General features: G+C 35.2%; 1 protein-coding gene across 1 annotated transcript in view; it reads left to right on the top strand.

Annotated features, from left to right (window-relative positions):
* The window catches only part of LOC107746295 (probable phospholipid-transporting ATPase IH), a 73316-nt gene extending 66687 nt beyond the window's left edge, over window positions 1–6629 (top strand). Inside the window, exons 35-38 of the mRNA XM_016560438.1 lie at window positions 2045–2110; window positions 2204–2307; window positions 2399–2564; window positions 5985–6629. Coding sequence (XP_016415924.1) covers window positions 2045–2110; window positions 2204–2307; window positions 2399–2564; window positions 5985–6263 — 615 coding nt within the window. The 3' untranslated portion in view covers window positions 6264–6629. The remainder of the gene's footprint in view (window positions 1–2044; window positions 2111–2203; window positions 2308–2398; window positions 2565–5984) is intronic.
* Window positions 6630–12481: the final 5852 nt, after the last annotated feature.

The raw sequence follows: 12481 nt of genomic DNA, 5'->3' as shown, positions 1-12481 counted from the left end.
TTCATCTAAAATAATTATTTATAAAGAATATCTCTTTGGGTTTAAGACTTTAGTCTTTGCAACTTTAGGGATCTTATCTATTTACGAACAGCTTGTAACACTCCAAAGAGAAAGGAAAACTTGAAATCGCATCATATGACCCCTTTAAAATTATTTAATCTAAATTATTATTTTTTATTGTTATTGTTATTTTATTATTATACATTTTGTCTATTTAGTTTTAATATTTATTTATTACTAGAGAAATAGAAAAATCACACAAATCATAGTTTTAAACTCGACTTTTGGTTACAGAGTTGTAAAATTACCAACCTTGTATAAAATTTAAATATAATAGCTCATATAGTATTTAGCTTGAGCCCCTAATATTGGCGATTAACATGCTTAAGCTCCTCTTACACTGACCATTTGTTGAATAATAATAAAGAAATAAAAGAACTTCAAACTGTTTTTTCTCTATTTGTGGAAAGTGGCAAAACTCTATCATTAACAGAAGAATCATTATCTGATTAACCATAAAATTGCAAAATTGTGCTGAAATATCAGATTCATCATTTTGAAAAATCTTTCAACTTCTTTAAACAGCATTTGCCCTTGACATGTTTTTGTTTTTTAACACTAAATTTCATTTTGATTGCTCATTAAGGTAAGTTAATGCATTTTCCTCAAACTTGTTGACATTTATTGTGTGTCCTTGTATTTTAAACTGGCAACTCATCATCATTATGTTGGTCACTAAAACCATTTGGTGCCATACAGTCTTTGACCTGCTGCTTTGATTGTGATTCATTTTTTAAAGGTAAACATGCAGTGATTTTATAAAGAGCTCTCTTTATAGTGTTGATGTTGTTTTGCATAGTGCCATCAAGAGTGTGGCCGGTCCACAGACAGGGGAAGGTTCTAGAAGAGAGTCCATTGTGTCTAAATTCAGCCATTTGCCAAGACTGTAAACAATGAGGGAACAAATCCTCCCAAAAGATACAAACGCAATCACACAGAGAAGCTTACAGCACCCAAGGTTTATTGGGCCAATCTGCAAAACTGAATCCATTATAACATTTTAAGGGACTATTTAAGCTCACTATTTATTTATGAGGCTTTTATGGACAAAATATAAAATGCACACGACATCACCGAGCTCCAGACATCATTAATAATCTCTGTAAAACAAAGTAGAATGACACAAAAGTGCTTTCATTTACAGCACCATTAAAATAATATAATGGTACTATTTCTTAGAAATTTTTCACAAGCAATAGATTCAAAAGATTTTTAAAGGAACATTTGATGAGTGTCCAATGTTTATTTTTATATGCTGCTTTAATTTCTGCAATGATGAACAAGTTTTATTCAGTGTGACTGATACAACTAGATGCACTGATATGGAAAACTGCTATCATATGAAATTGGGTAATCAACCATTAGTATAAAAACGTTTTTTTGTGTATTGATTAATTATATAAATATAATATATTAAATATAAATTACATCTGATAACAGTCATTATATTTTTAATATGTATAATTATAATTACAGTATATTAATAATTTATTAGGTTCTTTTATTACATTGTATAGGGTCTACAATCTTTCTGCCCATGATATATTATATATACAAATAATATATAATATAAATTCCTACATAAAAGAATGAAATCTGGAAATTATAAATGTTATTTTGGTTTTCATGATTTAGGTGAATGCCTTTACCCATTATTGTATTGTTTATAGTATATTGTATACTATCTAAACAGCTATTCTTATGTAGAATATTTCTTGCATAATATTTCTTTGTATTGTCTAGTATTTTCCGTATCATAAAAAAAAAAGCGAAGAATTATTTTTGTTATTAATATATTATATACCTTTACCGGGTAATTCAAACAAATCTTTTTCTACCAAGTGCTACTGAATTGTACAAATAATGGCACATAAGTTTTTAACATGCATTAACATGATGAGAGTGTGAGCTGTGCTCATTCGAGTGGCTATTTATGCATTAGCGTCAATCTCTTTTTGCCTTTTTCAATATTCCTCTGTTCCAGATGTTTGGAAACTGGACCTTTGGAACACTTGTATTCACCGTCCTGGTGTTCACGGTCACGCTAAAGGTAATGCATCTGACACACACGTGTTATGTTACCAACTGGTGTCAGCTTCACCAGCTGTATCTTCCCGTTTCTCACTGTGTCTACATGCTTTAGCTTGCCCTGGACACACATTACTGGACGTGGATCAACCACTTTGTCATATGGGGGTCACTGCTTTTCTATGTCATCTTCTCCCTCCTGTGGGGAGGCATCATTTGGTACGGCCTGCCCCGTTACACACTTAATATCACTAAATGAAATACATTAGAATCTAACACGATTCTTCTGCTGTGTTTCTGTTCTTTATAGGCCTTTCCTGAACTATCAGAGGATGTACTATGTGTTCATGCAGATGTTGTCCAGCGGTCCTGCATGGCTCAGTATCATTCTGCTGATTATAGTCAGTCTGCTGCCTGATGTGGTGAAGAAAGTGTTGTGTAGAGCTCTTTGGCCCACCACCACAGAGAGAATACAGGTACGACAGCACAACGCTCACTATCTACATGTGCATAGAGATGAAAAGATACAAGTAGCTCACATGTCATATCTATATAAATGTGTCTATATTTCATTGCAGTATATAGACAGCTATTTGAAAGAAATAATGTTATGTGCATATATACATAATATTTTAAAAACCTATGATTTCAGGATATTTTCTAGCTATTTTTTTATATTATATATTTGTAGCATTTCTGCAGCTGAAGTGTATTGAACTGACTGCAGCTTCGTTTTAATTCTCATCAACTTCTGAATCGACCTAAAACGTTGTCTAATCCAGCTAAGATTCATTCTGCAAGAATACAGCTATTTAAAAGAAATATTTGTGTTCTTTTCAATCAAATAATTGTTGATGTGAAGCAGCTCAATAGTGCTCTTGTTTGTGATCATTGCTACTAACTGGTCTTCAGATTTACACTTGCGTCGGACTGGTTCCCAGTGTGCTTGATGTAAGTGGATTCTGGATGCAGTTCACGATTCTCTTCATCTGTAGATTTGCCTTTATATGTTGGATGACTCTTTGAGACATTCAATGGTTTTATTTGACCTGTCGACTCTTTGTCAAACAATATGTGACACAATGACTACTGTGCACACATAGTATGTTATCATACTATGTTAAGAAAAATTTCAGAAGGAAATTTAATGTGTGCGCGTGTGTAAACTGCCTTACCACTGGTTTAACCTGTGTGATGCTTTTCCTTTCACTCATCTTCCCTATTAAACTTCCAGAGTGCTAATGTTATGAAATGTCATGTAAATGTATATTTAAAAAATACAGCATTTATCTTGGTTAATGTACAGTAACTCTATATTTTTCTAATATATATATATTTTTTTAAAATAATATCTTGTATAAATTAACATTAATGTATTATGAATGAACATGAATTAATAAATTGTTAATTTATAAATGATCATTAAACTAGATTAATACATGCAGTAAAAACTGCTAAGTATTCGTTTATGATACCTAATGGATGAATGTTATTGACAGTGTTAATTTAGTTTTATTGTACATATTAATATTTATAATTACCTTTTATTCTTCTGTTTACATTTAAATTTTAGTTTGTTTTAGTCATTTTGTTTTGTGCACTTGTCATTTTTTTTATTTTTATATTTAACTTTGAGTTTTAGTAATGTTAGTACTTGAACTTAAAACTTGTTTTATTTCAGTTAGGTGCCAAGGCAAGATTTTAATATTTTTTAAATTTTTATTTCAGCTTTATTTCAATTGACAAAAAATGATTTTTAACAAGTTTACGTTTTAGTTAACAATAACAAAACAGGATAACATGGTAAACGAGTTAAACGTTATTGTAAAGTTTTACTAATAATTCTTCAAGAAAAGAACCTTGAAAATGCAAAATCTAACACTAACACTTGCACTTCCAGAAACTTTGAATGCTTTGAAAGCTGCTGAAGTTCCTTTATTAAGCTCGGAGGATTAGACAGGTTGTTCACCTTTCTAAACCCTTTCTTTCTTTATTCCATCTCTCTTTCTCTCTCCTGATGCTTGACCTTCCCCTTCCCCTGTGTGTTTAACCCTTGATCTGTGGTAACGGCAGACAAAGCGGCAGTGTCTCACTGCTGAGCAGTCCACCATCTTTATGCTCTCCCAGACCTCCAGCAGTGTCAGTTTCTGAACTGAGCCGGAGGTGAACCTACACACTCTCTCTGCATGTGTGTGTGTGTGTGTGTGTGTGTGTATCAGTGAGCGAAGACACAACAGGGTCACGAGTATGACAGACCTACTGAACATTAATGAGGCTCACATGCCAATAACAAGTGTTGCAGAACCCTGTGGTGTCTCTCTTTATGTTCTAAGCCTTTTATTACGTCACGTGCATGAAGTGTGCTTGTTTATGTTTGTACATGTGTATTTTATGTTGCCGATATGAAGTTGTTTCATGCATTTTCTGCTGCCATGCTTTCAGTTTCAGCAAGAGACTTCAAAGTCAAGACAAAGTCTAGAAAATAGTGTGCACATGGGTCTGTTATGCCACATTTGAGTCTGTTTGTATGTGTGATGTTTCACAGAGAATGAGGGCTGACAGGATCTTTGAAAGGGTTGAGACAAACATTCATGATTCACTGCTAGATGGCGTTCAGAACACCACTGAGGCCTAGCAGCTCTATGGTAAAGAGAATGTGAAGTTGAAGACTAAAGCCAGAAAGAACTAATCGACACTTAACACAAGAGGAGCTCTAGAGTTCTCAGATGACGTGTGCAGTTCTAGAATCAATCTGAGAATTCCAGAATCCTGCTAATTGGCTCTTTCCAGTGAAAGCAAACTGGATTAAAATGCCTTTGGTGCACCTTGTGTGGGTCTGTTGTTTGGTGTGAAACCTACAGACTGGTTTGGTTTGGTTTTAAAGCTTCAGAATGAAGTTAATGGGTTGTGGTTTGGGGTGTGCAGTATATGCAGCTAACAGGACATGGGGACTATGGGTTCTTCTGACACATACACAAATACACACGGCAGGCTTGACATACAGTTTAACATCTAACACTTTGACATGCATGGGTATTTTTTATTTTCTTAAATCCTTTTTTCATATTGTGTCTAAATCAGTGAAAAGATTGTCATATATTTCTAAATGTCCACCTTTTAATGTCCATTCCTAGAATGTGCTTATGATTGGTGAATCTCACAAAATGTGTGAACTTGTCCTGATGTTTCACTGCAAACTTAAAAGACAAAAACAAGAAATTATATTGATGCTTTCCTAAAGAAAGTTAAGTTTTTTGAATAGGTTCATTTGTCCCCCTATTATTTTGCCAAAAAAAAGGATTATTACAGTTTTTTACAATCATTTATTATATTTTTTACAGTACATTTTAATGTAATGCCTGCTGAAAATTCAGCTTTGCATCACAGGAATAAATTACATTTTAAAATATATTATTACAGTTCTTTTAAATTGTAATAATACTTCACAATATTACTGTTTTTACTGTATTTCTATCAAATAAATATGAACCCTTGCAGAGCCTACAAGACTTCTTTCAGAAACATTAAAAATCTCACCAACCCCAAACTTTTATTTTAAAAATGTAACTTGATTTTGGGGTGAATGACCTTTCATCCTGCAATGGATAAAAAAATTCTCAATAGACTTAGCTAAATTTCTCTCAGCAGTTTATCCTGTAACAGTCTCTCAATCGATCAGTTTAGCATCTTCTGGGACTGGACTTGTGCATGTGGTAAACATTGGATATGTGATTTTGTATGTAATATTTTGTTCTTTTTTCATTGCTTCTTGCTGGGGCTTTGGATTTGTGTTGTTTTAGCTTGTGATGTGACCAGTGCCTGCATTTACATGCCAGTATACAATGCAATCTGCTAATTCACTCTCTTTCTCACTGTTTCCTCATTGTTTTCTCCAGAATGCCGATAAGTTGTATAAGGGCCACCTGTCCGAGTTCACCCCCCTGTCCTCCCTCCATGCTCCACCTGTGCGGAAACACGACAGACATGGCAACGAACACCAGAACCACACCCATCACAGGTCTGACTCCTCCCCTCCCAAAAAACTGATGTGTACCTACTGGAGGGGCAGGCCTGACTACTGCACCTTCAGCTCCTTCCTCCGAATAGGAGAAAACCCTAGATTCTCTGGGGCAGCTTACGCCTACAGCGCACCGGGACCTGAGACGTCCGTATAACAGTCTCGGGCCATATGAAAGAAATAGTCTACTTATCCAATCAAATTAGCCCTTGATTATTCCAGAGTCAAGATTGGGACACAATCTTGGCTTGTTACATTTTATCTGAAACAAAAGCACTGAAAGGCGGTTTTATGGTATACGCTAATGGGCTAGGGATGCTGTGTGTTCATTTAGAAGCCAAACTGAATTGGCTGCACCATTTGGGAGTGTGGCGTACTGCGCTTAGCAGCCTTGGGACCTATTTACCTTGTTTTTGTGTGTACGTTTAAATGTGAGAGTGTGTTCCCTTTACACTGTGGGTTTACGTGTTCGCTCACCTACCCTAGTAAATCCTTCATGTGAAAAATTACTTGAAACCTACACTGGGCAGTAGTAGCACAAACCTTTCCATCTCAAACGCAACCCCTACCACTAAATATTAATGTGGATGACAGTTAAAATGGCCTTGGATGCTCTCAAAACTGATTGTCCTGTTTTTTTCTTCTTCTTTTCTTTGTTCTCTGTCGTCTCCCTTTCCCTTTTTTGTCCTGTGCTCCTTCTCTTTTCTTGTCCTACTTTTTTATAGAACAAACTGGTGTTGCCTTTGTGCAAACCTGTTATCGAGGAACACTCCATAGCCTGCGATTGTCTTTGTCCGACTGCATTGTAAGTGGCTAAGTTTGGCCATTTCTGTTGCTGCACTGTACTAGAGAGAACTCGGTGTGTGTGTGTGTGCGAGTGTGAAAGTAGGCCTTTGTTAGAACAACTACAAGAAGACAAATTGTAACTGGACTGTCATTGTTTCACCCTTAACTTTCAAAAAGGTGGAAATCCACTCATGTTCTACTGTTCCAAAGTTTGTAAAACCGTTGACTTGTGTCATTATGACAACCAGTTACTCTTTCCTAGCTGCTTGACGATTTGCTTTAAAATTCTGTAGTTCCTTACGTATAATCAGTCCTTTAGTTTTTTTTAGTGTAGAACCAGATACAGAATGCTAAAGGCTACGCTAGCCACCTTAGCTTGACTGTTCTGCCTTAATGCTAATGTTTCCCATCTTTTACACCGCAGTTTGGAACCAAAGGTTGTGAAATACGGAATATTTAAATGTGCGTTAGTTGCCTTATGCTGAAAGAGAAATAGAGGGAAAGTGTTTGATGGCATTAGAAGAATCCCACCACACTGCCTTAAGTTGACATTGCACCAGCTGAGAATGGAGGCCGAAAAAAGTAGTATTCGACATCGTCCAGTGCCACCAACACGGCCCAGGGCTCCTGAAGATAAACGAATGAAATTTAACAGTTCTGTTGGTGTAAACATCTTTGTGCATGCACAAAAAGTACAAATTAACTTCCTCATCAGCATACTTTCATGATTGTAACGTCCTATTTGACTGTTCCCAAAGCCTTTTGTCTATATTAATGTAACTGTTGGAGCCCTGTGCTGGGTTGCTATCATTTCTTTGTTGCACATTACTAATTTATGATCTGATATAAATAAGTAAGATGTAATTAGCCTGTGATACTGTTCACGGACAACTCATTAAACTAACAGCCCAATCAAGGTCAGCATCGCAGACGGCCTATCTTGGCCACTATGTTCACAGAAATGGCTCTTTTCTAGTGTGCATAACACAGAAGATGAGCTTTTTAAAATAATTCCCAGGAAATGTGCCTCACACCTGTTTAAAATGACATTTTCATAAACATATTGTGAAGTGCATTCAATTCCATCTCCGTCCTGTCAGTGAATTCAAATTCACATTGATTTGATTTGAATTTGAATCGAGTGTGAATGCAATTCAGTTTAAATTCCAGATAACATTATAACAAATTAAATGAACCTGATGACTTACCTGTTTAATACATCATTCTCATAAAAATATTGTGAAGTATGTTCAGTTCCATCTCCGTCACGTCAATGAATTCAAATTCACATTGATTTGAATTGAGTGTGAATGCAAGTTTATATTCCAGGTAACACTGGAACGGAAATGGAACTAAACAAACCAAACTAAAAATCAGACCATTTGATCATCAAAACTACATCCGTTTGTCTGCATGACTCTTTCCCTGCTGTCCTTCACATTTCATGCCATTTTTTTTTCTCTCGTTTTGTTTCTGCTCACATTGATTCTGGAATGTAGTGTTGCTTTCCTGGAGCATCATCTCTTCATTTTCACTTCTTTCTTCGCATGTGTTTCCTTCGCTCACCCTGTCATTCAGTTCTCGTGATGAGGCCAGTCACCCATTTCACTATTTTAACCATCATCCATGACAGAGAGAGAAAGTAGGTGATGTCAAAGACTATCAAGACCACTGTTTTGATGGTTACTCCAAGCTTCTTGTGGGTAGGTGCCTTCTGGTGCTTTTTAACCTCAATGTATGTTCATGCGTTCAGTTCAGTGAAGCGTGCACATACATGTGTTTTCATTGCCTGTCAGTCGGCCTGCAACAGAGAATGTCAAATTAAAAAATGGCATTATGGGTATAGCTAGTTTGTTAAAAGGTGTAAGAGTCATTTTTGAACAATTATGTTATAATGTTGATGAAATGTCACAGAATAGTAAAAACAGAATGTCCTTTTTCATGCACACATTATATCTATATATAGAATATATTGATGAGTATATTGATGTCAAGGTTTACAAAGGCTGAGTGGATGAATGAATGAATGACATAATTATCTAACATGTCGACTGAATAACTTTGTCTCTGGTCCAAAAGTGTATTATTTAATTTGTATGAATGTAAAATCTGTCAAAAGTCAAACACTGTCTATTTTATTATTTATGATTATCGAGGTCTGAACTTTGCATGCCATGTGATGCCGTAGTAATGGACCAACCACTGAGCTTTATCAAGCATTTGAGTCATATTCTCATTTATATAAACCACTTTTATAATTTTGGTTCAAATTTTCAGTCCAGTCCAAGTGATTCACATCTACGATACCAAGTGCTAATCAATGCTGGCAAATCTGAAACAAAACAAGAATGTGCTTATACATAGATTCTCAAGTTATGATTTTTAAGTAGCTTAGATTAATATAATAGGGGTAAACTAATTCATTTCATGTTTTTTTACTGTTATTTTTATTGTTTTGCATTCTACTGTATTTCCTGTTTTTGTTCACTTTTACAGTTCTTTCTGGCTTCCTGAATGTAACAAAAAAAAGAAAAAACCACTATTGTGCACTAAACAAAAATTGCATAGTGTTAATTGGATAGCCGTACATGACAACTACAAACTACCATAGCTAAAAGAAGGTGGTTCTAGAACAAATGTCCCTTCACAAATGTGTTTTCTTCTTGTTTCTGACAAACTGTTGTTTTAAATCAGAACTATTTTTTGTAATGTAGGAATAATCTGATCACTGAACGCTGTCTGCCTCAGGGGTGCGTTCAGGCACTGGCAAACACTGTATTCTGTCTGTCTAAAAAGGCTATATGAAATAGGTATTTTGTATATCTTGTGAAAAAAAAAAAGTCTTTTTGCTACTTTTGTATCTAGAGGATGGAGAGAACTACTTACAGTTACAGAGTAAGAATGTTACTGGTCAGTTTTAAAACAACCAAATGTAAGGTCATGGGAGAAGTCAATTTCAGTAAAGATGAAAATGTAAAAAAAAAAATAGCTTTAACAGTCTGTTTTTTTATTTTAAATATGTTTGAGGTAGTTTTTAAGATGACGTGCATGGTCATTGCTCACACTGACTGTAGGAAATACACTTACTGTTTTTAAAGCAGGTGTGACCAAATATTTGATTAGATGTCGACTGCTATAACTGAAGGCTTTATTGCCTGTAGTGGGGCTTCATCTGTGCCAGCCTATTCAGATTAACTAAATATCTAAAGCTTTTTTTGTTTTATCTGCACAAAGTGTGATGTTGCTCATAAATTTATTATATATACAGTATATATATATATGTATACTACTGTACACTTTACAGCATATATGTATGTAGTAATATTCATGTACAGTTTGGGCTCCTTTTGTATAAAGTTTTTAAAAGGTTGATATCCGTAGATATGTGAATTTTTGCCAGTTTTTTTTTTTTCTGTATCTATTAACGGCAAGAAAAAATAAACATGCTTGTAATAAAGAAAGATATTTAAATGTTTGAAAGTCTTGGGCCTTTTCTCATTCCTTATGACAGAAGTGACTGTCAATGAAATATCACAGCAACTAGATTTGTACCTCACATTAAGAGGCAAATTCTTCTGGTGCTAAAGTGTTTGATTTAGCTCACCATGGAAGTAATAATGAAGAAAACCCAATGGCACAACATGTGTAGTTATATAATATGACCTCAAGGTGGCAGCAAAGTAGCATTAAGGTTGCTTCAACAATTCACTCTAAATACAACCAGCTCCTTTCAGATTATTATTATAAATTAAATGTAAGAAATACATACATATATACATACATGGCAGTACACAGATTTGATCCTTTAGCTTCTGGTAGTTTAACTATTCGTTTTCGTTGGCGGAGAATACTATACTCTTTATATACTTGTATGAAATTTAAAGTATTAACTGTTGTGTAAAAGCAATTTCACACTTGCAATCATGCTGCAGTACTGAATATTAAAATTGGAAACAGTTACCTGCGACCTTGTGTCTACGATTATAGAGCCACGTGATATTGCGACCCACATGAGGATGTAATTACTTTGCCAAGCATGGCTGAAAACCAGGTTATAATAATATTGTCGTATATCATGCTGATATATAGTCTAGTCCAGTGTTTCCCAACCTTTTTTTAGTCATGCTTTTTTGAACATTTTAGCAATTTAAAAATATTTAAAAATTATTTTTTTACACGGCACCCCTGCTCTTGACAGACGGCACCCCGGTTGGGAAACACTGGTCTAGTCAACACTCAACAGGTATGTGTCAAAATAGCATAACTGACCATTTCATTAAATTAAAATCTATCAAGATAAATAAAGACTGTGGCCCACAGACACTGCTGGAGGTATCTTGAAGTTTCACTCCTCTGACTACGCCTTTATTTAAAATGTTTAATGGAGTGTACATTTATGTGTTCTTAGATGTGTGTGTGTGTGTGTGTGTGTGTGTGTGTGTGTGTGTGTGTGTGTGTGGCCATGCTCATGGACTTGTGAAATCGCTCTATTAGATCTGAAATTGCTGTTATTTGCCAAGATTATTTATGAGTCATTTAACTTTCTGTGCTCTCTCTCTCTGGCAGCGCTAGATGGTTTGGTTCATTATTGATTTAAAATGTCTTTCAACGGTCCAGAACACACTGAGGTGCTGCTAAAGACCTCTTACTTGATTTGAGTTGGATGTCTATGATGTGATGACACTTCTGTTCGATTTGACTGGAGACCACCATGACTCCTGGAAGGGAATTTTGGTAAAGGTTTACAATTTGCAAAAACTTTCATCTAATTTATTGGTGAATGCATTTTAAACAAAGCTGTTTCTCGGCTGATTTACAATCCCCCTTCTGAGGACAACACCATATACAGTGTGTGTGTGTGTGTATATATATATATATATATATATACACACACATACACTGTATACATGTATGTACATGTATGTACATAGCATATATGGTACAGAATAAGGCCATTGGTTAAGAATGCTTTGAATGCAAAGAAAGTCAAGGACTGTGAAAGTATTCTTCCTATCTATTTAAAAATGTCAGGTTACATGCAGCAGGCTCATTCCACTCGCCCCATCTTCACCTCTACATTTCCATGGCAGAAAGCATGTCAAACGACAGTGAAGATTCTGACCTTGCCGTCACAGTGGTAACCTCACAGTTGCCTCCAGCACTGACCTTGAGCAATGAATGCAGCAGAGAAGCGAAGGAGCAAGGAAAAATGAGAGAAAGGGCAAGTGAGTAGTCAAACGGTCCCCTCTTAACCTCTTATTATAAAAGAACAAATTGCTCTGAAATTTCATTTGATAGCGTTCCTAGATTTCTCTCGTTAGTTTTGAAGTCCGCTGATGGAGATGCTGAACAAGCTCACTGATACTTGTTATACTCTTAAAGCAGAAAAGATAAATCATAGCCACAACACTGCAATCTATAGAAATGGTAGATAATGTTGAAGGTGCTATAAGTAATTACATTTATTTTTTTTATATTGCACGTAACTCCAGTAAAACAAATCCACTGCTGGCCTATCTAAATTTCATATACATTTCATATTTATGCTCATGAGCCATTTAACAGTAACGTTTATGAGGTGTTATATCA

The sequence above is a fragment of the Sinocyclocheilus rhinocerous genome, unplaced genomic scaffold (assembly GCF_001515625.1).
Source record: "Sinocyclocheilus rhinocerous isolate Xijiao unplaced genomic scaffold, SAMN03320098_v1.1 scaffold798, whole genome shotgun sequence".
NCBI lineage: Eukaryota > Metazoa > Chordata > Actinopteri > Cypriniformes > Cyprinidae > Sinocyclocheilus > Sinocyclocheilus rhinocerous.
The sequence above is the reverse complement of the archived record's forward strand: the minus strand, read 5'-3'. Positions and strand labels throughout refer to the sequence as shown.